Genomic DNA, 23539 nt, shown 5'->3' on the forward strand with positions numbered 1-23539 from the left:
AATAGGGGGTATTAAATACCGCCAATAAAAATTATCAAAACCGCCAACCTTTTAAGCGAAATGTCATTATTGCCCTTACTAAAATACTAAACCCAAACCCATCTTTCTCCTCTTTCTTTTTTTCTCTCTCATCAACAACCCCAAATACAACCACCACAGAGACAATCGGCGTACCAGTCAACGACGTTCAAGACGTGGCGGCGCGTACATGGCTGACGATGGTTGACGGTGGGGACATGGCTGGAAACCGGGGAAGGAGGTAAGTTTGCCGATTAGCTTTTTGTTTTGAATTTAAGTTTTTTTTTTTTTAAATTTCGGTGGCCGGTAATTGGCGCTCAAAACCGGTTGACCGCCACTGGTAACCGACGGTCAAAACCGGTTGACCGCGCTGGTCAATCGGTTTTGACCGCCGGTTACCGGTGGCGGCCAACCGGTTTTGAGTGTCGTTAGCCAACAACTTTTTCAATTTTTTTTTTTTTATTCAAAACTTGTTCTAATTAATTTTATTAATATTGTTGTAGATAATTATATTGATTAACTATTATAATTCTTGGCAATTTGGTGTAGATGGTGGTGGATGACGTGGTGGTTGTGGGTTGTAGTGGTCGACATGGTGGCGTGGGTGGTACCGGTGGTGGTTGATGTGGTTGCTTTAGAAGTGGTGGATGGAAATCATGGAACGAAGTTAAGAGAAAGAATATGGGGAAGATTTTAGTAAGGGTAGGGTGTTAAATACCGCCAACATTTTTTATCAAAATCGCCAACATTTAAGGTGAATGGACACTTATGCCCTTATTATATCCCCCACTCATCTTCTTCTTTCTCTTTTATTTTTTTCTCTCTCATAACCCAATTCAACCGCCATCAACCACAACAATGGCTTTACGTCGGAGGTGAAGGGAAGCGGCAGCCGTATATCGGAGTTGATAGGGTAGCGATGGCGACGAACGGAGTAATGAACTGGCATCACGGTGGTCGTCAAATTAGTTCATCCCCGATCTATTTTTTTAATAATATAATCTCCGGCAAGCAAAACCGATTAAACACCATGGTAACCGATTTTGGACGTCGTTTACCGTAGTCAACCAGCGTGAAAAACCGATCACTAGGGACGGTAACCGGTTTTGGACGCTGGTTGTCGTGGTCAACCGTCCTTTGAAACCAATTACCGTCCCGGGTCACCGATTTTGCGTGCCGATTGTGCTGGTCGCCGGCAATATAAAAAATCCACCACCCTCCTACAAACGAAGGAAGCTGGTGGGTCGTTTTTTAGATGATTAATGAAGGTTGCTGGTGGTTTAATTTTGACAACACAAACAAAAATATGGTAGCTCTAGTCTTGATAGTTGTGGACTTGTGGAGTTGTGGGCAGTGATGGTGGGTAGGTGGTCGTGGTCCTAGTAGCGTGGATGGTGGTGGTCATGCTCAAGGTGGCGTGGGTGGTGGTGGCAATGGTGGTAGCCTTTGTAGTGCGTGGTTGACGATTGAGTTTTGGCTTGATGGACTTAGGAGAAAGAAAGCAAAGTGGGGATGATTAAGGGAAATTTTGTCCCTTCAACACTTTTTGTTGGCGGTTTGATTAAAAACGTTGGCGGTATTTAGCAATCCACTTTAAGAAGTGGTGGATAACAAATATCTAACCAATTATCTGTGTTTTATATTTTTTTAACATAAATTTAAAGTGTTGGGAGGTGATACTCAAGACCTAGGTGCCCTTGCGGGTCTCTAAAAAAAATCTTTAGAAAAAGATGTATTAATTTAGATGTTATAACATGTACCTGCATTTTTATGTTAATGTTGATAATAACATAACATTTGATTTTTTTTTAAAAAAAAAACAAATTTAAATTTTACTATCCGACCAGAAATAAGTTTCATCATATAGGATTTTTGTTGTGTTTAGTCTGTTTACCCCATAGATATTGTTAGCAATCTTAGCATATACAAGTACCGCGGCCTTGTTCACTTCACCTTTTAAAAAAATTATATTAAGTAAAAATAAGTTGAGTTCGGTAACAATAATTTTAGTTAAGTAAAAATGATAATTTAAAAAAGAATTATAATATAAAATCAGTAAAAATAATTTCACTTCAGCAAAATTAATTTCAGTTCAACAAAATTAATTTCAATTTAGTAAAATTAATTTCAATTTAATTAAAATTATTTAAATGCAGTAAAAATAATTTTAGTTCATTAAAAATAATTTCAATTCTATAAAAATAAGGTGAAGTGAATAGGGCCTAAATGTTTAAATGCTTTATGTGCATTGTTAAACTCATAATATACAACTTTGTATTCCATATGAAAACACGGTCATCCTTAAGGAGTTTATAATGGTATTAGGGTTTCTAACTAATCCTTCAAACCCTAATTTGCTCTTCTAATTCGGCAACCTCTCTCGCCAATATGAACCTCCTCCGCAACAACCATTTCCTCTCCTCACCGCGCGCATTATTAGCTATCTCCATTGTGTTTCACCTAGCCTTGCTTTGAATGTTGTGCTTCTTTAGGCGAGTTCGGCAATAGCTTTCGAATAGCTTTTAGTGGTTTGACCAAGTCAAACCACTACTTAGCAAAAAAAAAAAGTAGTGTTTGGTAATGTAGTGGTTAGGGTAGCTTTTAGTGGTGAAAGTAGTTTGTGCTAGTGTTTGGTAAAGCTTTTGAGTAGCTTTTGGTCAAACCACTACTTAGCAAAAAATAATAGTGTTTGGTAATGTAGTAGTTAGAGTAGCTTTTAGTGGTGAAAGTAGTTTTTATCAAAAGTTTGAAATATTAGCTTTTGAAGTTAGAGATAGCCGTTGAAAATTTAATCTACAGTTTTAGGAAAAAAAATAATTGTTTGTTATCTGTAACAGCTAGTCGACCACTATTTTACATGCAACATCTACTACCACAGCTAACCGCTACCTTTACAGCTATACTGTGCCGAACACACCCTCGGCTACCAAAGTAGTGCCTCTAAGCAGAAAATTGGTAAAAAAAAAATTAAAGCGGAAGGAATCCGACTTTATGATGGAGACTAACTTGGGCTAGTTACTACAATCTATATAGTTTGACTTGTACATTTGTTATTGCACTAATTTAAATAAACAATCATCGATCCTTTTGATTGCAATACAGTCAAAGTTAAGTTCATAAAAAATGTAAAATTACAAAACATGTATAGATAAACAAGAACAGTTGTTCAAAAAAAATAAAAAGATTCAATAAGAACAAAGGTATACGGAGTAATAACTAAAATTGGATGGAGAAAATACATTATTGTTAGAGATTATTAATTACGAAGTATGATTTTAAGTTTTGGTCATGAATTTGCTTAATGACCAAAAAAAGTATAAACAAATTATTATGATTTTATTAAAAATTATAAACAGGGAAGGGGGGTGCCCAACCTTTAACAATATCATCAATAATTAAAGCACAAAGATACAATTAGTACCAATATAAAGCATGACATATTCATGGATCACTTAGGCATCTTCACCTTAAGGCATTTTCTGGAAATACTACGTAGCTTTTTAGATCATGATTAGCATATTGACCTTGCCAAATTTCAACTTGACTTTGAAACAAAATCAGATTGTCAGCTTTGTCCAATAATGTAGTAATGTTTTAAGGTTGCAAAGTTTCAAATAGTATTTTAAAATAGCTTTTGGATGTTTAGACTTTATAAATAGCATTTTCTGTCCCCATTTTATTTATATCTACATCCTTATTGTCATTAAATTATAGGATATCAAAATAAAAAATGTTGAAATTTATAGACTAGATAAGCATCTGAAAAAGTTGCCAACTTTATTAATCCACAAAGTTCAATGTACATATGATGAACAAAAAAACATGGTAAAATCTGAAAAAATGAAAGAGAAATTTGTATAAACATGAGAAAAACCATACATAGCAAAATTTCTAAGGTATTAATATATACTTTCATAATATGAAGCAAAGAAAAGGCTGATCTCAATTCAATATATATGCAATTTCTAAGCCATCGATACATACTCGAGATTGGGATGGAGGGTAGTATAGAAGTTCTTTCATGTACATAGCTAAATATCATACAAGAATAGTAAACTAAGAGTTCATATACAAATTGAAACAATCAGAATAGCTACTTATATGCGATCAATATATTGTAGAATTTGTAATCTGCACAACGATTCTGGTCATTTTTGATCCACTGAATGTCAAATTATCAGCACCAACTAACTCTCCTCTCTTAAACAGCCTTTCTATTTGTCTCACCTCCTCATCGGTACACTCCTCCACAAGCAAAAGACAAAAACCCCCAACCCTAACTGTCCTTTCCATCTCAGTAATGAACCGGGAGGGAAACAAAGCAACGTCAAATTGAGCAGAGAATGCAAAATCAAAAGCATCATCAAAGAAAGGCAAATAGTACGGGTCAGCACGACTAACAAGTGGAGGTGAGTCAACAAGATCAATGGCTGTAACATCAGACACGCCGATTTGTTGAAGAGCCATTACTTCCTGTCCAGCACCAGCTAAGAGGCAGAGGGACTTGGAAGAGTTTGAGAGGATAGAAAATTTGTGAGAAGGGTTATTCTTCTGGGCATCAATGAAGACATGAGAAAATGACTTAACTTTGTTCAGCCATGCAGAAGTAGACCAGAGGCGATGGTTCTTCTTCTCAAGGGTGGAGAAAGGGCGGGGGTGATGATGAGAATCACAAGTGGAGTGAGGAAATTTGAGAGGGTTGTGAGGCGACAAATGGGGAATACAAGTTTCTGGTGGATGGAGGAGAATGGAAAAAAGGATGACAGTGGCAATAGTCGAAACAATTAGAGATATTCTGTTTAGGAAGGTTTGGATATGCAGCTCCATCTAGATTTCTTCTGATTTTCCCCCAAGTCTGGAAAATTTCTGAATGAAGAAACTTTAGCATATCTATCAGAAATATGCCATATCTTATGATTACTTCCTCATCCGATCATATCCTCCAGGGATGTCCATTGCTCAGCAGCCAATTGTTTTGTCTTTCATACTGTAATCTTATGCCACTCTTTCCAATTGCAAGCTTCCCTTGGATATATAGAAGCACCTGCATGTCCCCACTCAAATCTTAATAAACTTCAAAATTTGAATACAAGTATACAATTAAATCCCTGTCTGAAAATGGTCACATATTACTAAAGATCCTTAGAATATTTAAAATCCTGTCACTCATTCCATCACTCGATTATAGAGGCATCTTAGGAAGCCCAAGCACAAACCATGACCAGTTAATATAAAGTAGCAAAACAAACAAGGCATCCTAAAATAGTATGCAACTATTATTTCCAAATAGAGGGAGTTTTTTAAATCAATAAAAACACCCAATACATCCGATACAGATGATATTCCCGTAATCATATGAATCCTCGGAGAAGTAATATTTTGCATGAGGAGCTTAAACAATCAAGAAAATCATGCGCCCTTCAACTTGTGGCTAAGCTCAAACTACATTCAGTTATCAAAGCTTAACTAAGAAGTCAATTCTAAACATGTAGCTAACAGTCTCTCTAAACAGCCTCTTAACAAAGTTATTAAAAAAAAAAAGTAGCTTTCATCTATAGTTCCCCAGACCCTACTTTCACGATTTGCACTAGCTAGTTGTTGTTCATGAAGTTGTATGTACACTTAACTGTTTCCAAATTATAGCTACAAATAATCAGTCTAAACTCTAAACACTCAATAATTTTGTAGTTGCTACTGTAGAAATTATATTTGCAACAAAGATAACAGCAATGCAACAACGCCAGTAATGCATCCCGTTAAAGGCAATGTCCTGGTAAAAAGAGATGATGTATAGTGTGTGATGATAGTTTGCACATAAATTTCAAAAATCTATTTCTAACCACCCAAAAAAGGTTACTTTGAAACATACAGAAATTCACATAGTTTGTATTTCTCCTTGAATATCAGTCTATAAGTTTCTTGATTGATTTAAACTACTCAGCATTACATTATATAATTTGTAAACCAGTACAAGTTATATCAATTATAGCCACCCTGAAGAGCATTTTTACTCCAAATTTACGCGATCACTGCATCACACCTTAATTGCATTTTATTGGCAAAATGGCAAACCCCAATTCCATCCAATGATTCATATAAATGGAGCAATAATTTTCCATCCAAATTATGATGGAACAAACAGAATTATGAATATGATAAAAATAATATACAGAGACATGATCATTGATCCCCAATTCATCATCCATTCATCCCCAAATTAAGGCAAATTAAGCATAATCTACTGCAACTACAATCATCCTAAAATCCTCTTTGTTCAATCAACTTAATCCCAAAAACTTCCAACTTTTAGCTTAAATTAAACCCTAATCCAACAACAAACTAATAAATAACGTGCGAAAATCTAAATCAATCAATGTACATTTCATGATTAACAATTCGTATTTAAGATTTGACAGATAATACGTAATTAAAAAGAAACCCCTAATTAATGAATTTTGCGAATCAAATTAAATACTGTAATTAAACTCAGAAAAGACAAAGAAGCATTACCTGGATTCGGAAAGAACACAGCACGGCGGCGATGACGGTGGTGATAGCCGTAAGTGGGCCCCTTAGCACGGCCAAGATCAAACCAACGGATTTATCTTTTCTTTTTATTCTTTTATTTTTTTTGGGGAATCGGATGGTGTAAAATTGATGAATGTAGAAATGAATTTATGTATCATGGATTTCAATATTGGACCCATGAAATGATGATTTGATGGATCAATTTTATTTGAAATACAGCCCATTTTAGAAATCGTATAAGTGGGCCGTTTGGTAGTTAAAAAAATTTAGTTTGTTTGTTCATTGTTGTTAAAGCTTGTCACGATTTTATAAAATGGACTATGGTGCTAGTATAGTTCTATTGTGTGCAAGTGCAACTGCCAACTGCTACTCCCTCAATCTTGTTTTGTTTTCTGTCAAAAAAAAATCTTGTTTTGTTTGCATCATGAGTCAACTTTTTATCAGAGTTTTTGGGGTCATATGATGCAAACAGTAAGGGACAGAGAGAGTAACATATTAGGTATGGAGTAGTGACGTTGTGTGAGCTTGTGTCTTTAAAAAAGTTTTTGTCGAACAAAATGGAGCTTATATTTGAAGGTTGTATTGTATATAGGAAAAGACTTGTTTAGAATATACAATTACATAATTACTTACATGCACTAAAGTGAACTTTAGTTTATGGAGTAAATGTGAGTTTTATTATTGTTTGGTCTTGTGAAATATTTTGAGCCTAAAAGAAATTGAATTCAAAATTTGGATCAAATTGTATTTAAATTGACTCAGTTTGATATCAGTTGAACTACATACATCTAGTACTTTGTACATAACATAACATATCCAATAGCGCAAATATGTTGAATTGCATATGAAATAGCTCAACAATCAATTGGACTATATCCAATCTACAACACTAATCTAATAAATTCAAAATCCAGATAAACTGAGGCATGAGTTAGGGAAATTAACCTCAAGGATCATAATTGATTACGTGTAATTGTTTCAAATTGAAATATTTTACGTTCTTTTCAATTCATTGGTAGGTTAGATTGATGATGTCACTAACTACATATCCATTGAATCTATTTTTTTTTTTTCCTGTGCTGGATACTTTGATGGGCGTCCAATCAAGGGAAAGGGTATGTATGATTTTGCCACATTTTTTTATATTGTTAGAAAGATAATAAATTAATTTCTAAATCATCTCGTCTATGATAAGTGCGTTTCACAAAAATCAAATATGATGACAGCTCTAGTTGTTTCAACAACCTTATACTGTGAACAAATTTGCAACATAACTAACCATTGAGTACAAGTGAGTAAGGAAGACTCCTACCTTTGCTATACAAGTATTGAAATCGAACTCGTGATCACTACCAGCCACATTAGTCCCCTTAAGTTTATATTGCCTTACTTGCCTAGCTATATGAAAATTTTGTCCTATTTTTTTCAATTAAAATAAATAATTAAATAAGCGAATAAAGTATAAGTGAATTTTTTTTTTTTTTGAAAGAAAGTATAAGTGAATTTGAATGAAAAGTTATAAATAATGTGTAAATAGACTAGTAAAAAGGGTAAAACTTTTTAAAACATTCCAAAACGATAAGTAAGTCAAACATGGATTAAAAATAGATTACAATGAACGTACTCCATGGACAAATTAAAGAAAGAAACCGGCAAAAATTTGCTGAAAACCCAAACAAAAGCCAATGTCTAGAAGACTAGAACATATACGAATATTTTACACATTTTCACCGTATTCTGCTGTAGTTTGTTTGACATTGAATATCAAATCCTGGATATGTCTTCCTTGCCCATTATTATAAAGAAATCTTAGGTTATCATTTTATCACTTTCGAATGATTAGTGTTACCATTAATAATTTGGTAGGACTAAGTCTTCCATTGTGGCATAATGGCATATGTCACAGAATTAAAATAACCATATTCTTTATTTTGCTTTGAATATTTGACTTGAATTGATGATGGACAAGAAAATGTAGAAGATTCATTAGTAACACTTAAATTTGTGTGCTTATAAAAATATGTTACAAACCATAATATATATTTATTTAATATATTTATTTTATATATATATATATATATATATATTTTTGACAAAGAGAACAAAGAAACTTAAAAACGAAAACAAATAAAATGACGACCATGAGCTAAATTAGCCAGGTGATGAGCATAACCAACTTCCGCTCTAGAGACCTTTTGAATGTGAAACCGCTGAAGATCCGCAATAATCTGCCGAATTTCCCGCACAATCCAAATGACCGAGATCGAAGCCGAAGACTAACCCCCAATCAAAGTCTTGATAGAACTGCAATCCGTACAAATTCTCACACTAGTGTAGCTCCTATCCCTAACATGTTGCAAACTTACCAAGAAGGCAGGCAAACAATTCAGAATGAAGAGCCGAGGAAGCAAAGCCCGCTTGGGCTCCTCCCCCTACAACTAGAGAAGATAAGTCAGAGGATAAAAACCAACCCATGCCAGCACGTTGATCCTTGGCGTTCCAGGAGCCATCAAAAGTAAGACAAATGTCATACTGATCAGACGGATCACCCAAATTTAGATCATGCAAGCAAGAAACACCAAACCCCGGAGGGCAAGGGGAATGCAAACGATCAGACAATTCTTTAGCCTCTTTACTCCTCGACAGCCAAGATGCAGTCATAGCATAAATCCCAGCAGGAGAATAAACCTCCGATCGGAATCTAAGATTATTCCTAGTTAACCAAATAGCCCAGAAGAAAGCAAGGATCTCATCTAAACCATTCCAATCCTTAGCAACCACTAATCGAATCAGCAAACCATGTATTAAAGTCTCGATCCAAGGGCAAAGTCCGAATTACCTCAAGATGGTGAGAAGAGCGGACTGAGCAAGTAAACTCACAGTGTTGGAAAATGTGAGAGATCGTTTCAGGATGTTGATGACAAAACCCACAAGTAGCATTAATAGGAACACCTTTCAAGACTAAGACAGCCGCCGTAGGAAGACCGTTATGTAAAATTTTCCAAACAAAGATCTTCCATTTTGGTAAAATCGGAAGACCCCAAAATTTCTTCCACCAACCAGGAATGATATTGATATTTAAAGACCTAATTAACCCATTTTGATTTAGAATATGAGCATATGCAGATTTAGTAGTAAACGAACCATCCTGTGTAAATTTCCAATACACAAAATCATCCATTTTTTCATGTGAAATGATATACTTGACATTGATGGATTCATTTATGTTATTACGAGTATCTTTTAAAGACGATTTCACTCCTCATATTATTCGATAATCAAATGTACCTAACTTAAACGATCAACAATAGTAGATGGTATATATGTCAAGATAGGTTCATATAATTTCAGATTAGATATGACCGGCCTTAATACAAACTCCATACTAATTATAGGTCCGTCAAAGTTCAGCCATGGGACACAAGTAATAAAGATTGATTATTAGATTTTACAAGTCAGATTGACACACTAAATTATGATAAATACCCATTCAAAACCTTGAATCTATCTATCTATCTATATATACTATACTAAAAGACAAGCGCCTCAATGTGAGACTGACAAATGTCTCATTATGATTCGTTGTCTTTTATTATACTAAGATATTTTGTAGAATATTATCTTACGTCTTAAGATACATTAGATTTTTTTTTTTATAAATTTCTTAATTTATTTCCCAATTTTATGTATAGAAAATTTCTTATTTCTAAGGGTATTATATATATAATCAAATGCAAATTACCATAAGTAAATTTCCTATATATAATATTAGAATAGTATATATACTTTAAATATCCTTTTTTTGTTAAGAATATATTATCTTAATCTGTAAGATATTTTAGATTATTATCTTTATAATGAAAGAAGATAATTCCTCAAATATTAACAAGCCTATCAAATGCATTATATACACTGTAAACTACGTATGATAAGATACAAAGTAGGCCTAATTTCCTACAATTTATGGAAGACAAATATACACTAAGCATAAATAACTATAACTTAATGGTAAGCTATAAAGTAGGCAAATATACACTACGTATGATTACTATCTTTACAAAAAAAATACATTGATACTTATAATATATTATGTTACATAATTAGATCGAAAAACGGCAAAAATAAAATATAGTTAACATATTAAAATCAAATCATATATACACTAAGCATAAATAACTATAACTTAATGGTAAGCTATAAAGTAGGCAAATATACACTACCTATGATTACTATCTTTACAAAAAAAATACATTGATACTTATCAATATATTATGTTACATAATTGGATCGAAAAACGGAAAAAATAAAATATAGTTAACATATTAAAATCAAATCATATATATTCAAATAATAAAATTGGATGCAATATTATTTTTATTATCAGCTATATAAATATTAGTCATATCATATAAGTCGTAACAATTTTTATATCAAGGCATATTATCGAGGTTAATATATTATTAATGGCGTTCACTATGATATCTGACCTTATCCCTTTAAAAGAATCATGGAGAATAAAAGTTTGTATTGTGAGGCTATGGTACCAACCTGACTATTCCAATCCAAAAAAAATTAACTCACTTGAGTTAATTTTAGTTGATGAGAAGGTATACTATTATAGGTTCATAAAGTTTTTGTCTTTTAGATGTGTTTAATTTTTGTAATATATGTGTTTACTCATAAATTATAGTGCAAAATTGATTTTGATATGATAAACGCAGGGATCCAAAATACAAGCAACTATCAAAGAATCACTCATTCGACGATTTGAAGGTCTTGTGAAAGAGGGCACTTCCCGTTTTATCTCTAGCTTCGGAATGATTACTAATGTTGGCAAACATTGGCTACTAGCCATGCCTATAAAGTGAACTTCTATTATAGGACTATTGTTAGGGATTGTGAAGATGCACAACTTCCTCAATACGGATTTGATTTTGTGTCCTTCGACAAAATCCTTAAACAACAGGTCAATGAGGTGATTTTAGTAGGTACGATACATTGTATCAATTTATTAACCATTTTTTATAAATTTCGTATTTTATAAAATAATCAACTAATATTTTTTATAAATAATTATAGATGTTATTGGAGAGCTTACCGGCATGGGTGATCTTATCAATATTTCAAAAACTGATACCCCAAATCATCAATTCGAATTAGCCTATATATACTTCACATTATTGATTTTTGTTATTATACATATAAGGCAGTAACTTATATAATGTAATTTTAAATATTAAAACTCTTTTTTATGTGTTGACTTCAATTACAATTATCTTGTATTTTGTAGCAAAAACAAGCTGACTGGTGTATTGTATGGAAAATATGCTGAACAACTTTCGGAGTCTACTACTAAAGATGACAGCCAAGGACCCATAGTTGTAGTACTATAATTTGCTAAGATTAAGATTTTTAGAGGTGATATTTTATTATATATATTTATGTATTTAAATTATGATAAGTAATTTTTCGTCTAAATTTAATAATTGTATTAACCAAATTACCATGATCATAACTTTTCTAGATGAAGTTTCTATATCAAATTCGTTATGGGCGACAAAATTATTCATCAATAATTAGGATATACCTGAGGTGCAAGATTACAAACGAAGGTATTAGACATTGTTTATCATATTGTACATTATTATTATTTTCTAATTTAATTGAAACTAATACATTTTTTATATTTTTTTTAGCGTTCAAGGTGAAAAAAATTCACAATTGCATGTAATAAGTCACTTGTCAAGACAAAATTCACATTCAATATCAGATGAGTTCTTAAATTTGAATGAACGAAAGCAACTAGACGAGATTAGTGGGACTAATGAGGTAAAACATATAAGTTTTATAATTCAAAATTTTCTGATGGAAATTATATTGACATTAAAATAAATTATTAACTTTTTTTAATATATTTTTTTACATAGGAATGCTTTTGTGTACTTATGCTACTATTATTGCTATCGAATATGATAGCAAGTGGTATTATAACTCATGCAAGAATTGTAACAAAAAGGTTGACTATGAAGGTGGTGGAAAATTTTGGTGCAAAAAATGTGACTCACATGACAAATCTGCACCACCAAGGTAATTGGTGTTATATTATTGAATTACAATTGATATTAGATTTTAATTAGTATTTATTATAAAAAAAAAAAAAAAAAAAAAACACAACTTATGTCAGGTTCCAATAACATTTTCTATAGGTATAAACTTACAATAATAGTAGAGGATGATAGTGGAACTGCCAGTTTTGTTATGTTTGATCGGGAAGTTTATCAAATTTTGCAAATATATGCATTGGATTTGAAAGAAAAGTTATCAAAGGTGTATAATTTTAATCACATTTTTTGTTGGCTTTGTATATACTCATTATGATAGTTTTGAACAATGATAGTAATTATCAACTATTCTAAATTATTTTGCTTCGATTGATTCTTTAATAATTGTGACAAATATATATATATTTTATATATTTGTAGGATGGAAAAGATGATTCATTTCCCGAAGAACTTGACATGCTTATCGATAGGAAATTTTTGTTCCGATTTCATATCTTTAAACACAATCTTAGTCATAGTTGGGATAAGTATATTTTCCTAAGAATAAGTGATGATGAACAATTGATTAAATCATTCTTGGATGTCAATGGTGGTTTGCAGGTAATTAATAATTCATGTTATTAAATTCAAAAAATATTTATCCTTAATAAAGCTTTAATATATTATTTAATTTATCATGTTTCAGGGAAAGGATGTGGAAATTGAGTCTATGGATGAATCAAGTAAATCTTCCGTCGAGAAAGATAAGGTCATATATTAAAAATCTACCACAATTCTATACTTTAATTTTTTATTTTTTATTTTTATAATATGTATTGATATATATACTATGTATTTGTGTCTTGTAGGAATTGGCCACCGTTGTATGTGATAATGAAAACCCTGATGTATCCTTTATCACACCAACAAAAAGACCTCTCGATGATGCTACAAATGTAGGGATTGATGATGAAACAAGTTCAGCACAACGCTCTACTAACAAAAAGAAGGTCGTAGTTAAGATTGAAAAGAAAGGCAATACCAACAATGGATGATTTTTAGCTACTTTTAATGTTTTATATAATAAAAAAATTTAGGACCTCTTAATAATGTTAGAATTTTGAATACAAAATAAATTGTCTACATTATGAGTTTTTCAATGACTATATGGAGTGTTTCTTTGAACGGTTTTATCTTAATAACATGATAATCTTATTAATTTTATATCTTCTATTTGTATTAATAGTATGATATTTTGAATGTGATAATCAATGAATATAGTTTATATTAGATTCCTTAACCATGTGAGACACTAATGATAATGAGCCATATTTTTTTTATACATAATGGACATTTAATTGCGGATTACATCAACAACTAAATGTCCATTATGAAGTTTTTTTTTAAGGGTTTTTTTTTTTTTTATTTTTTAATTTGGTAAAAAAAATTTATATTTATATACTATACTAAAATACAAGTGCCTCAATGTGAGACTGACAAATGTCTCGATTCGCTGTCGTTTATTAATTTTTTAAAAATTCTATACATCTTATTTTAAATAAATACATAAATTAACAAAAATTCTCATGAAATCAATTTTTTAATATCATACGATATAAAAAAAACACACACACACACATAACATCTAGCATGTAAGTGACTATGGTAAGATAGTACCCATCAAAAGAAATAAAATTGTATACTAAGATATTTTGTAGAATATTATCTTACGTCTTAAGATACACTACATTTTTTTTATAAATTTCTTAATTTATTTCCCAATTTTATGTATAGAAGATTTCTTATTTCTAAGGCTATTATATATATAATCTAATGCAAATTACCATAAGTAAATTTTCTATATATATTATTAGAATAGTATACTTTGAATAATGTAGTATACAAAGAAGTATTTCAAAATTTGCCATGAGAAGGTATTACTCAACACTAATTAATAAATAAATTAATATTCATTATTTGCTAACGTTGTTTTAAATCTAAATTGTTAAACTCTCTAACTTTTTTTGTAATCAATTTTTACATTGCAGTGCTACAATTCATGGACTTTTATTAATGCCCAACAAATGGACAAAGTAGGTAGAAATTGAAAGGCATTAAGTATTTTAATTAGATTTTTGTGGTTAGAGTCGAATAATTTAATTTTTATTCAAACAGTGTATGTGTTGGTCTGGAGCTTAAATTATTGATTTGTTTATGTTATTTTTTTTTCTTCGTATAAGACAGTTATTTATTGCATGATTACTTATATGATCAGGAAGCAAGAAGTTTTAACAAAAACACTTCTACAACGACATATCGTTCACAGTATACAGTTCATGATAGTTTTGTTTCATATTTTTATTACTCATAAATTGGATTAATATCGCATATTATTAGTTAATCTTATTTAATATTATAAACCGTGCATCGCACGGGCATTGTACTAGTTTTAAATTATTTGTTTAGTCATCTAATTCAATTCAACTTGAAAGATATTTATTTCTATCATAATAAATGACATTTTACATAATATCAACAATCTATACTGATATATTAAAAGGCGTTTATAAAAACGTCCTTGTGCCACGTAGACTCTTCTATATTACGCCATGTCACTTCACAAACAATTCATGTCGCCACGTAGACTCTTCTATATTACGCCATGTCACTTCACAAACAATTCATGTCGCCATGTCACTTTGCCACATCACTTCACAAACACTTCATATTATTAAAAATATGAAGATTCGGAGATTCAAACCCCAAACCACTCATAACAAAATTGACTTTACAACCATCTAAGCCAATTATCACACATATTATAAATATGAAAAAGAAATATACAAAAGTGTATATAATTATTAAAAAAAACACTCATATTCATTCTTGATCTTTTAATCCAAATTTATATATAAATACATACAAGTATTATAATATAGAATAAACTCAATAAAAAATCCAAAATTAGTGTTTTTTTTTATTTATTAGAATATACTCATAATATGGTTTCAAAAAAATAAAATACCCATAATAAAAAAAATTAACATGTCTTTTAAAGTGTCTAAAATAAAAATGAAATTATTCAAAGTATTAAACAGGGCAAAGCCCGGGGTTATTCACTAGATGAGATATTATATCTATGTTTTATTTTTGTACAATGAGAACTTTTAATGCCACAATGTTGTATGTTACTCTGTATAATATAACAATTATATTTGAAAATAGTATGGTAGAGGAGGGTGTACCATGTGCATGGTACACTCGAAAGTACATTACATATACTACGTAAATAAAAGAACATTGTGACAAAATTAATGTTTTATTTATATGTAATGTTCTATTTTATGAAGCCTCATTCTTGTACAAGAAATAAATAAATAAAGTCTCATTTATATGTAATGTTCTTTATTTTATATGTAATGTTCATTTCGCCCATTCATTTTCTCTCTCTTCGATACTCTTTCTTCTCTCCCTCTAACTTCTTATTCCACTTTAGTTCAGTTCACATGATCTAATTTGATCAGAACTTTTCTAATTTCATATCTAGATTTAACCAAAATTTGACCTTATTTATGCACACACGTTAGATAAATAATTGTCAAATGAGTTCTCGTTAGATTTGTATTAATTTGCACTTTTCAAATATGAAATTTTCTTAATTTTAGAAATTACAAATACAAAAAGTTTCAACCAAAAATGTAAGCAAATAAAAAGATAATATTTGATCTGATTTGATGTGGCTTAGCATTATAAAATTTTACATTCATTGAAATGAATCTTATTATAATATCTCATAATATACGGAGTAATGTTTTCTCTAACATCTAAACCATCAAACTACATATGATTAATATCCTACCAATTGGTTGTTGGTGTAGTGGTGATTGAGACTACACTTGGTACTTTGGTAGTGAGGACTCGTGTTCGATCCCCCGCAACAACAATCGGGAGGGGAATGAAACCTAAGCTAACCACCCAGAACTGATCCCCGAATCCGGATTAGCCCAAAGGGTGAACCGGGATGGAACAACAACAACAACAAAAAAAAAAAAAAAAAAAAAAAAAAAAAAAAACACACACACACATGATTAATATCCTTAAAAACGAACTCATAAGTAGTAAAATTGTACAAGACTACATACAACATTATGATGAAACGGAAGAAGTAGCAATCATGCTAAACTCATCTGCTTAAACAAGAGTGTGACAAATAGTATGAACCAAAGCAGCAGTAAAAAGTTGTTGACACCTAAATCTTGGCCGCCCAAACTTATCCATTAATGAAGATGATAACTAGATAAAAATCTCTCTCACCAACCTACAAAATATTAACATCATACATCAACATCTCAATGAGTAATCAGAAAACTGTTCGTAATATTACTCCGTATTATTTTGTACATATATATATAGCTTAATTTGACAGATTGAACTAAAAAAATGGTCCTTATCATACGGTAGTGGTCCTTGACTGCAACCATATTGAATAAAAAGAACAATAGTATATAATAATATAATATATGATTCAGATCAAAAATTAAAAGTAACGCTACAATAAAGTAATGTGAATACAATACATAAAAATAAAAGTAGCTTAAAAATAGTGTAAGATTCTATTATCAACAATATCTCAGTTGGCAAGTCATTCAATAATTTAAGACTAAAGTTTTTGCAAATATTCGAGTATGGACATTTGAAAAAGAGAATGAGGTTCTTCTAGAAATACTTCAAGCTAAGCTACGCGGAACATATAGCGGCACGATATTCTTTTACAATAAGTCCCTAAAATAATTGTTACACCTAGGGGTGAGCAAAAATTCAGGGTACCCTGATATGGTACCAGAACCTGTTCGGAACCACAGGTTTCAAACCCGAAACCTGTTGATCAGGTTCCGGTTCCGGGTAATAAAATTAGGAACCTGTTGCAACACGTTCTGGTTCCGGGTAATAAAATTTTGGATCTAGAACCTGTAGGGTACCCTGTTAGTACAGGTTCCCTATAGGGTACATGAAACCGGAATCTATATGGTAATAAAAATTCTAGACAATTAGTGTTGGTTTGTTATATTTGAAATACTATACTAAAGTTGTAAGCTTTTATTGTGATCATCTATTTTTTAAAAAATAAATTTGTCACAATTTATCAAGTAACTATTAAACTTACTTTGACAGACAGGGTACCCTGTTTAGGAATCGGAACCTGCAGGTTCCGGTTCCGGTTCTCAATTCTTAGGAACCTGTTGCAACAGGTTCCGGTTCCGGTTCCTAGTTTTAGGAACCTGTTGCAACAGGTTCCGGTTCCGGGTCCTAATATTTTTACAGGGTACCCTGCTGCGCTCACCCCTAGTTACACCCACCAACTTTTAATCTATTTTTAGTATTATTTTTTGGAATAATTATTGTCACGTTTTCTTTTACTAGTAAAACACGACTTTGATCATTTACCGTCCTAAACTCCTATAATTACAACTACACTTGTTTTAAACTCAATTTTTTCAACTTTGTAGCCTACTCTATTGCCTTCTAGTAGTACTTATTAAAGCTCTTTTCACTTAGCTATTGTATATAAGTAACAAATCATACAAATTGTGATTACAATTGATTAAATCGATATATCGTACATCCATTGCATACATGTTTTCACTTCAGAATTAAAGTAAAATATATTTCAACTGAAACATATTACTAATTAATTGTTTTAAATCTTATAATTAATCCTCGTATATGTTTGTTTTAATCAACTAATTAATCCATAAATATAATTTTGTTTTGATCATATCATATAGATAGACGAGATAGTGTTCTAATGAATCTGAATCAAATAAGATTTCACATAACATGATCATACATGTTTATTCTAGTCACAATACATTTTTTTTATCTAAAAATATTGACAAATTATATCTTTAACATTTTAAAAAATTCATAAATTTAATATACGAATATAAAGAATAATACGGAGATTTTTTTTTTTTTTTTTTTTTTACCATAAAAAAAACAATGAAAGTAGTGATAAAAGCGTATATTATAAACAATTTTGTATTACATAAATAAATGCACAATAAAGCTCATTCTAAAAGAACTACTTGTAGCTAGAATGCCTAGAAAATAAGTCCTTCAAAAACAGTCAATTACAAGAGCGAGTAGAGTGTGATTTGTTTATGAATTTCCTACCACTTAGCTTACTTATGAGCAAGAAAGCAATTATTTTTGTAGCAAGATTATATTCCATTAATCAATTAATAATTAGTTGAAGTTGTTTCATAGTAATGAAGTAATATCATAGCACAAGGACAACGTGAAAGATTTATTAATTTATTATAGAGTTGTTTCATAGGAAGCATATTGCCAACAAAGTAAGAAGCCGTCTCTTGAAAGAAATTACGGCAAAACAATAGATATAGCAGCCACAATAATCCACGTGGCACACCGCACACCAATTATGACTACTCTTTTTTCCTAACTCTTGTCCAACCATAATTTTGTGCTTCTATTCCATTACACTTGGATGATTGATTTGTCTCCTTAGAGCATCCTCTTCAATAATGATTGATTTTTTCATCATAATTTATTTTGGCAAAAGAATAAAAAGGTGCATAAATTATTCCATTGATAAACTTTTGAAAGGTTTATGTCAAGAATTTCATTGATTGCATGGATTCGTTTGAAAGTTCATACATGTCGAAAGTATAGAGTATGATACTTGTAAAACCTTTTTTTTTTTCTTTCAAAATTGTTAATAAAAAAAAATTAATTTAAATAGTAAGAAAATTTATTGGTTGATATATAAGTGTTTTAAATAGGAGCAATTTTTGTGTGCAGTTGGCCACATGCCAGTTGACACACACACCAAGTAACCCCTAATTAATCAACGAGTAACCCCTGACCAACTTATCAACCCTTGATTGAACAACCTATGACCAACTTAATTAATAACCTCTAACCGACCTTGTAATTACTGACCGAGTGAGTAACCCCTAGTCGACCAAGTAACTCTGACCGAGTAACCCATGTGCGACTTAGTAACCCCTGACTAAGTGATGAGTAACCTCTATAGCATTAACAAAGTAATTCTCATATATAATGGTTGACCACACTGTGTGCCCAACCGAATATAAAAGTTTGTGTTTAAATAGATATATAATTGACACAATTTGAAATACTGAGAAAAAAAATGATCAAATTTAAGTCTTTTTCTTTGATAATTGATAGGATGAATTTTTTTTTGTAGTGAGAAATTGAAAGTAATCAAAGAAAAATGATGAATCTTTTCCATAATCCGTCATTGACAATCTTGCTCTTATTAGGCTACTAGAAAACTGTACTGTGGCCCTTTATCCTTTTTGTTTTTGTGCATAATTGATCTTCAATTATTCAAGTTATTCTAGAATGGTTTGTTATTAATTGTTAATATATGTAAGTTTTCAAAATGTAGCGATCAATAGAAATTTCAATAACATGCACCTACATTTTCTTATTTAATTTTTACATCTCATATCATGTTCAACATATTAATCTACTCCAACAAAGGGCAAAAAGTCAATTTACATCACCTTCAATCAATTACATGGATAAAAATGAACAATTGGATTTTTAGTTTCTTACCCCCAAGAGAACAAATACTATGTTGGTAAGTCTGTAATAATACAGTCATTAGAACGTATTATAAGGGCCTGTTCTCATAGACTGAACACGGCTGAACTAAACTGAACTGAGCTGAACTGAACTGAATTTCAACGTAAAATAACATGTCCTAATTTTAATTTATAAATCTTTATCTTAAATTTATGTAGAGTAATTTTAATGAGACATTATCAAGGAGTATAGCAGCATTGCGTTAAATAACACGGACGAAGCAATCAATCCTTTTTATCTTATATTTGAAGGGTTTCATAATTAGAGTTATCAATTGCTTGAATTGATCCGTGGGGAATGATTTATAGACGAGTAGCACATGTCATTTCATCATCTAGAATCAGCCAATCAGGTAAGGTTTTTAACAATCACGCATACTGTAATAAGGGTTAAAAAGAAGATATAATACTAATGAATGTTATGAGAGTACTCATATTCTCCATTCGGACAATTATTTTCCACTACTCCACTAGCACATAAAGAGTACAATGCATTTGAGAAATTAATTAAAATAAAAAAATAACCAAATATATGCACTAGCTAGTAAAAAGAGGTAAAGTGGATATTTAATTAATAAATATCTAATAACATAAACAATTGACATTAACAAAATTCAAAAAACAGAGCAAAAAGTCTCAAATGGACTGCATACTAAAATCCACAAAAACCAACAAAAAAAGTCACAACTTTGACTAATTCCCATCTAAACTCAACTACACGACACTATACCATTCTCTCTCACCTTCTACCATTTATATATAAACCCTTTCATTCTACTCTCTTTTATTTCCTTTTCTTCCTCTCTATATTTTCACTTCTCAAATGCCATTTCCGGCGCTTTTTTACCCCACTAAACTATCTCAAATCCTTAAATTTATACTGTATTAATTGATACATTAATCAGTAATGTATCAAATGAAAGACTATAATTACTCCATCATACCCATCCTTCTGTTACTCCTTACGAGTAACCTCGCCGTTGCGCAACAGAGCCCACCCGGGGGAGTCCCGGATGGGTTCTACAACGGCGGGAAATTCAGCCCGTCTATGGGAGTAATCATTATTGTCCTAATTGCCGCACTCTTTTTTATGGGGTTTTTCTCAATCTATATTCGCCACTGCTCCGACAGCTCCTCCACCCACGGTACCGCGGTGGGTCGGGGGATTGGCTCGATACGACGATCGCGTCGAGCCCCACGTGGACTCGACCCGGAAGTCATCGAGAGCTTTCCGACTTTCGACTACGCGGCTGTTAAGTCCGCGAAGTTCGGAAAAGGCGCGCTTGAATGCGCGGTTTGTCTCACGGAGTTCGAGGATGATGATGTTTTACGACTCATACCTAAGTGTGACCACGTGTTTCATCCTGATTGCATAGATGCTTGGCTTGTGGGCCATACCACTTGTCCCGTTTGCCGTTGCAACCTAGCTGATGTGGCCGACATTGGAGTTGATCAAGTTCAGGTAAACCCGAACGACGTCGTTGTAGAGGTAGTAGACGAAGTAAGGGATGAAGATCACAATGAAAATAACAATAACGAAGGAAATGAATCAATGGAGCAGCCTTTACATGGGAGAATGGGTAGGAGCCGTACGATGAGGAACCTTTCATTTGGACGGCCGAGATGGTTGGAAAGATTTGCGAGGTCATTTTCAACAGGACACGTGGCGGTAAAACAGTGGGAGGATATGGAGAGGTTTACGCTAAGATTACCGGCAGAAGTACGGAAGCAAATAGTGAGTGGTAAGCTAGAGAGGACCACTAGTTTGTTAGTCCTCCCTAGAGAAACATCCTCAAGACGAGGTTACCGAACCGGGTTCGGTGAAGGGAGTAGTAGGGGTCGGTTTGGTAGTGTCCGTTCAGACCGACCAAATCTTGGTCGGTCTGACCGGTGGGTTTTTACATTAGCGCCGCCCTTTTTTACTAGGGCGCCGTCGGTAAAATCCCCTAGAGGTGTTGGTACTACTAGTACTACACCTACTAGTCGAGGTGGTTCTTTGCGTGGTTCTGTTCGTGAGAATGTAACAACAACAACTACTACTACAAGTCGAGAAGGCTCTTTGCGTGGTGCTATGCAAGCTGAGTTGACTCATTTACCCGTCTAAGTTAACAAATTTTTACCTGTAAATTATAAAATTATCTTATAGTTTATTAGTTTTACATGCTTTTTAATTTATTTATTTTTACAACTTTGGTGGAGGTAACAATATTCACCATATTTTAAACTTAATTGGGGGAAAATGTCAGAAATTTTTGTTTTGGTTAATTTTGATAGGGATGTAAATTATTCTATTATACACTCGGTGTATGTAAGGATGTTATATTGGATGACATGTAAGATGATGGTGAATTGCGTGAATGAAATATTTGCACGCCACACATTGTCTACACGTATCTATGTTTGGATGTATAATAGGTAAAAAAATATGTTGGCCAAATTCCTATGAAAAGGATCAATATTGTACAAAGGCAATTAGGCAAAAGATTGGATGATTAGATTGACAAGTCAAAATTAGAAACAAGTTGGAAGCTTCTTCTTTAAGGATTTGCTATTGTGTTTGATAATTTTGTATATGATGATTGCAACTTTAGTTGTTTTGATCTTTCTTTACTCATATAGTTAGTGATAAATTGGTCATTTAGTAATTGTAAGGATGATTGATATTTTTAATTCATACTACGTTTATCTTAGCTTTAACTATAAGTTACATCTACTAATTTAATCGATATATTTTTGCCTTATATCTCGCTCCAAGGTCAAAGATTTGATACATGTAAAAAATGTTTATATATTTGAATGCATTGTAACAATTGATGTTTACTTGTATTTAAAATTCAATTTTGTCACTGAAATTGAATAGCATGGGGTTGTTATTATATTGTATCATTGTCAAAGTAGATCATTGCCTAGTTCACATTGACTATTCAAATAAACATGGCGGACAACATGATCAATTTGTTAATAAAATTCTTTGTTTACCTATAATTAATTGGTCAAATAATAGATGGCCTTAATTAATCGGACAGAAAGAGGAATATAGCCGGTCCAAATCAATCCATCTTTTTCACTTTTCAAATTCCTTTTTGATTCGTTGTTCATTTGTTCTATTGCTACCACCGTTAGCCAAGCATCATACTTTATTTTTGAGAATAATGAAATTTTAGGTGTATGTCACATGGACGGTCTAGAATGAGACATAGTAATATGAAGATTATGAACAAATTAATTAGGGATTACTGGCAAATTGGAAAATAATTGTAGTAATAATAAATAATTCTAAATATTTTCTGCATATTGTACTACGAAGTACCTCTTTAG

General features: G+C 31.8%; 4 protein-coding genes across 4 annotated transcripts; 2 read left to right on the forward strand and 2 right to left on the reverse strand.

The window, feature by feature from the left end:
* Positions 1 to 4125: 4125 nt before the first annotated feature.
* On the reverse strand, positions 4126 to 4845 carry LOC145627588 (uncharacterized). Its single transcript, XM_081679954.1, has one exon. It carries the CDS (start codon positions 4843 to 4845, stop codon positions 4126 to 4128), a length of 720 nt encoding a protein of 239 aa, XP_081536080.1.
* A 106-nt stretch (positions 4846 to 4951) lies between these two features.
* On the reverse strand, positions 4952 to 9727 carry LOC145627589 (uncharacterized). The gene is made up of 4 exons (XM_081679955.1): positions 9427 to 9727; positions 8913 to 9326; positions 7826 to 7962; positions 4952 to 5062 (listed from the first exon to the last, which is right to left on the reverse strand). The coding sequence occupies exons 1-4, from the start codon at positions 9725 to 9727 to the stop codon at positions 4952 to 4954; spliced, it is 963 nt and encodes a 320-aa protein (XP_081536081.1).
* A 1282-nt stretch (positions 9728 to 11009) lies between these two features.
* On the forward strand, positions 11010 to 13642 carry LOC145627590 (uncharacterized). Its single transcript, XM_081679956.1, has 9 exons — positions 11010 to 11153; positions 11268 to 11410; positions 11837 to 11930; positions 12071 to 12158; positions 12474 to 12633; positions 12753 to 12873; positions 13029 to 13208; positions 13294 to 13356; positions 13457 to 13642. The coding sequence occupies exons 1-9, from the start codon at positions 11010 to 11012 to the stop codon at positions 13640 to 13642; spliced, it is 1179 nt and encodes a 392-aa protein (XP_081536082.1).
* Positions 13643 to 21001: 7359 nt separating this feature from the next.
* On the forward strand, positions 21002 to 22517 carry LOC145628848 (E3 ubiquitin-protein ligase ATL6-like). The gene has a single exon (XM_081681266.1). It carries the CDS (start codon positions 21129 to 21131, stop codon positions 22323 to 22325), a length of 1197 nt encoding a protein of 398 aa, XP_081537392.1. The 5' UTR covers positions 21002 to 21128; the 3' UTR covers positions 22326 to 22517.
* The last annotated feature ends 1022 nt before the right edge of the window (positions 22518 to 23539 follow it).

The sequence above is a fragment of the Chenopodium album genome, chromosome 4 (assembly GCF_948465745.1).
Source record: "Chenopodium album chromosome 4, dcCheAlbu1.1, whole genome shotgun sequence".
NCBI classification, from domain to species: domain Eukaryota; kingdom Viridiplantae; phylum Streptophyta; class Magnoliopsida; order Caryophyllales; family Amaranthaceae; genus Chenopodium; species Chenopodium album.